The following is a 2,077-nucleotide window of genomic DNA, read 5'->3' as shown; positions in this document are numbered from 1 at the left end:
AACCCGGGTCTGCCCGGGGACCGGGACCACCCGCTCCGCTCCCGGGGCTGCCTTAGCCCGGGGAGTAACGGGGACCCCCCCAGCTCTGCGGGGGCTCCCGGGGCTCGGCTGGGGGCCAGGCAGGGCCGGTACCCGGGCTGCGGGGCTGGGCCAGCCCCGAGCCAACGGTGATAGCCGCGGCGCGTCCTTCCTGCCGCCCTGTGCCGCGGCCCCGGGGGGGGGGGGACAGAGCCCGGTGCCTCCGCCCTGGGCCCCCGGTCCCCTGTAATGTCATCTGCAGGTGACGGGAGTCGCAGGGGCCGTAGCAGGGAGGTGACAGGCAGGCCATCAAGTAGAATTTGATTAATATGCAAATAGGCAACAGGGAGAAGGAGCGCGGGAGACAGGGAGTAATTAATCACTAGTTAAAAGAAATTAATACCAACAGCAGAGGTTGTCAGGAAACAGCAGTCGAGTTAATCATCCAGAAAATTGGAAGAGGAAAAAGACGAGCGTGCGTGGGGAGGGGAAAGGCGGGGGGCTGAGCCTGACAGAGCCCCCAGCACCAGCAGCGCCCGCCACTGCGGGAGCTGCCCCGAGGCCCCGGTGATGGGCACGGCCTGCCCTGGGGTCCAGCAGGTCGCTGCCCCGAGGCCACTGAGCTGGGGCAACCTCTCTGGGGACTAATTCCCCCCCGGGCAGGGGTCGGTGGTCCCGAGGGAACCACAGCAGGTGCTGGATGGGTGGGGGACACGTGGCCACCATGGGTGCTTCTGCTGTGGGTGCTCCTGCACCTGCATGCGGTGCCTCGCAGCCCCAGGCTCCTGTGTGTGCATGTCCCGATGTCTGTCCACATGTATGTGTCCGTGTGTCCCCTGCACGGTGACGGTGCCAGCGGTGTGGGTGGGCTGGCCGTGCCAACGGTGGTCCCGGCAGGCCTCGCTGTGTGGCCGCGTGAAGCAGTGGGAACTGGCAGGACATGGGACTGGCGGTGGCAGCGTGCCCAGCGCCTGCACCATCTCCCGCCGCAAAACCTCCCGTGGGGCGGCCAGTGGCGACGCCAGACACTGACCGCCAGGCTGACGCTTCCGCCCGCGATTAGCTGCCCGGGAGGGGCTGGCATGGGGCAGGAGGGGGTAGTGGAGCTGGGGGGGTGGGGGCAGCAGCCCAGAGGCCATGGTGAGGGTGCTGCGCCGGGGAACTCAGTGTCCCTCAGCCACCCTGCACCGAGAGGGGACAGAGGTGCTGGGACAGGAGAAGATCCTGGGGGCCTGAGCCCCTTCCTCCGAGCCAGTACGCCCATCCCTGCCCTGGGTGGGCCCGTAGGGTGCAGGGGTGTGGGGCTGGGGCCGAGGCTGTGGGGTCCCGACCGTGCTCCAGCAGGCTGCAGGGGGAGAGGGGTCTGGTGGGGTTGAACTGCCTGGCTCTGAACACAGTGGTGGGGGCTGAGGCGGCAGTGCGGGGCGCGGAGGTGTGATCCTGCCAGCTGCTCCCTTGCATCAGCCTGATGGGAACGAGCCGGAGCCGTGAGCTCATCTCCGGGGCTGGCCCCAGCCGCCCCCGCTGCTCCCATGCTGGCATGCGCACGTCCAGCACTCATGCATGTGCCTGCGCACAGGCGTGCACGCTGCACACACATGTGCATGCCTGAGCGTGTGTGTGTGTGCGCTGCCGGTACATGCTGCTGGGGCCTGGAGCGCAACTGGAGCAGTTGGGCTGGCAGACCCATGCTCAGCTCTGCCGTGGGGCCAGGGGCCATCACCTGGCGCTGCCCCCTGCCAGGGCCAGGCCATGGGGTGACACAGCCATGGGGTGACACGACTGTGGGGTGACACAGCCATGGGGTGACATGGCTGCGGGCTGACACAGCCATGGAATGACACGGCCACGGGGTGACCATGGCCGTGGGGTGACACAGCCACAAGGTGACACATCTGTGGGGCCAGCAGGCCCTGTCCCCCGCAGCGGGAGCTCTTCCGTGCCCAGCTGCGGTGGCCACCCTGCGGCTGCGCAACCGCCGGGGTCAGTGGGGAGCTGCTGGCTCGGGGCTGGGGCTAAACCCTCCCTTTGTGGTCAGCCCGAGGGGGGGTCACCACCC

At 68.5% G+C, this 2,077-nt stretch overlaps 1 protein-coding gene across 1 annotated transcript in view; it reads right to left on the bottom strand.

Annotated features, from left to right (window-relative positions):
* Nucleotides 1-52: 52 nt before the first annotated feature.
* The window catches only part of LBX2 (ladybird homeobox 2), a 4,691-nt gene continuing 2,666 nt past the window's right edge, over nt 53-2,077 (bottom strand). The window contains exon 3 of the mRNA XM_010568475.1: nt 53-198. Coding sequence (XP_010566777.1) covers nt 53-198 — 146 coding nt within the window. The remainder of the gene's footprint in view (nt 199-2,077) is intronic.

Source organism: Haliaeetus leucocephalus, unplaced genomic scaffold (genome assembly GCF_000737465.1).
Source record: "Haliaeetus leucocephalus isolate CR32 unplaced genomic scaffold, Haliaeetus_leucocephalus-4.0 Scaffold245, whole genome shotgun sequence".
NCBI lineage: Eukaryota > Metazoa > Chordata > Aves > Accipitriformes > Accipitridae > Haliaeetus > Haliaeetus leucocephalus.
This window is presented reverse-complemented; position numbering and strand designations above follow the sequence as displayed.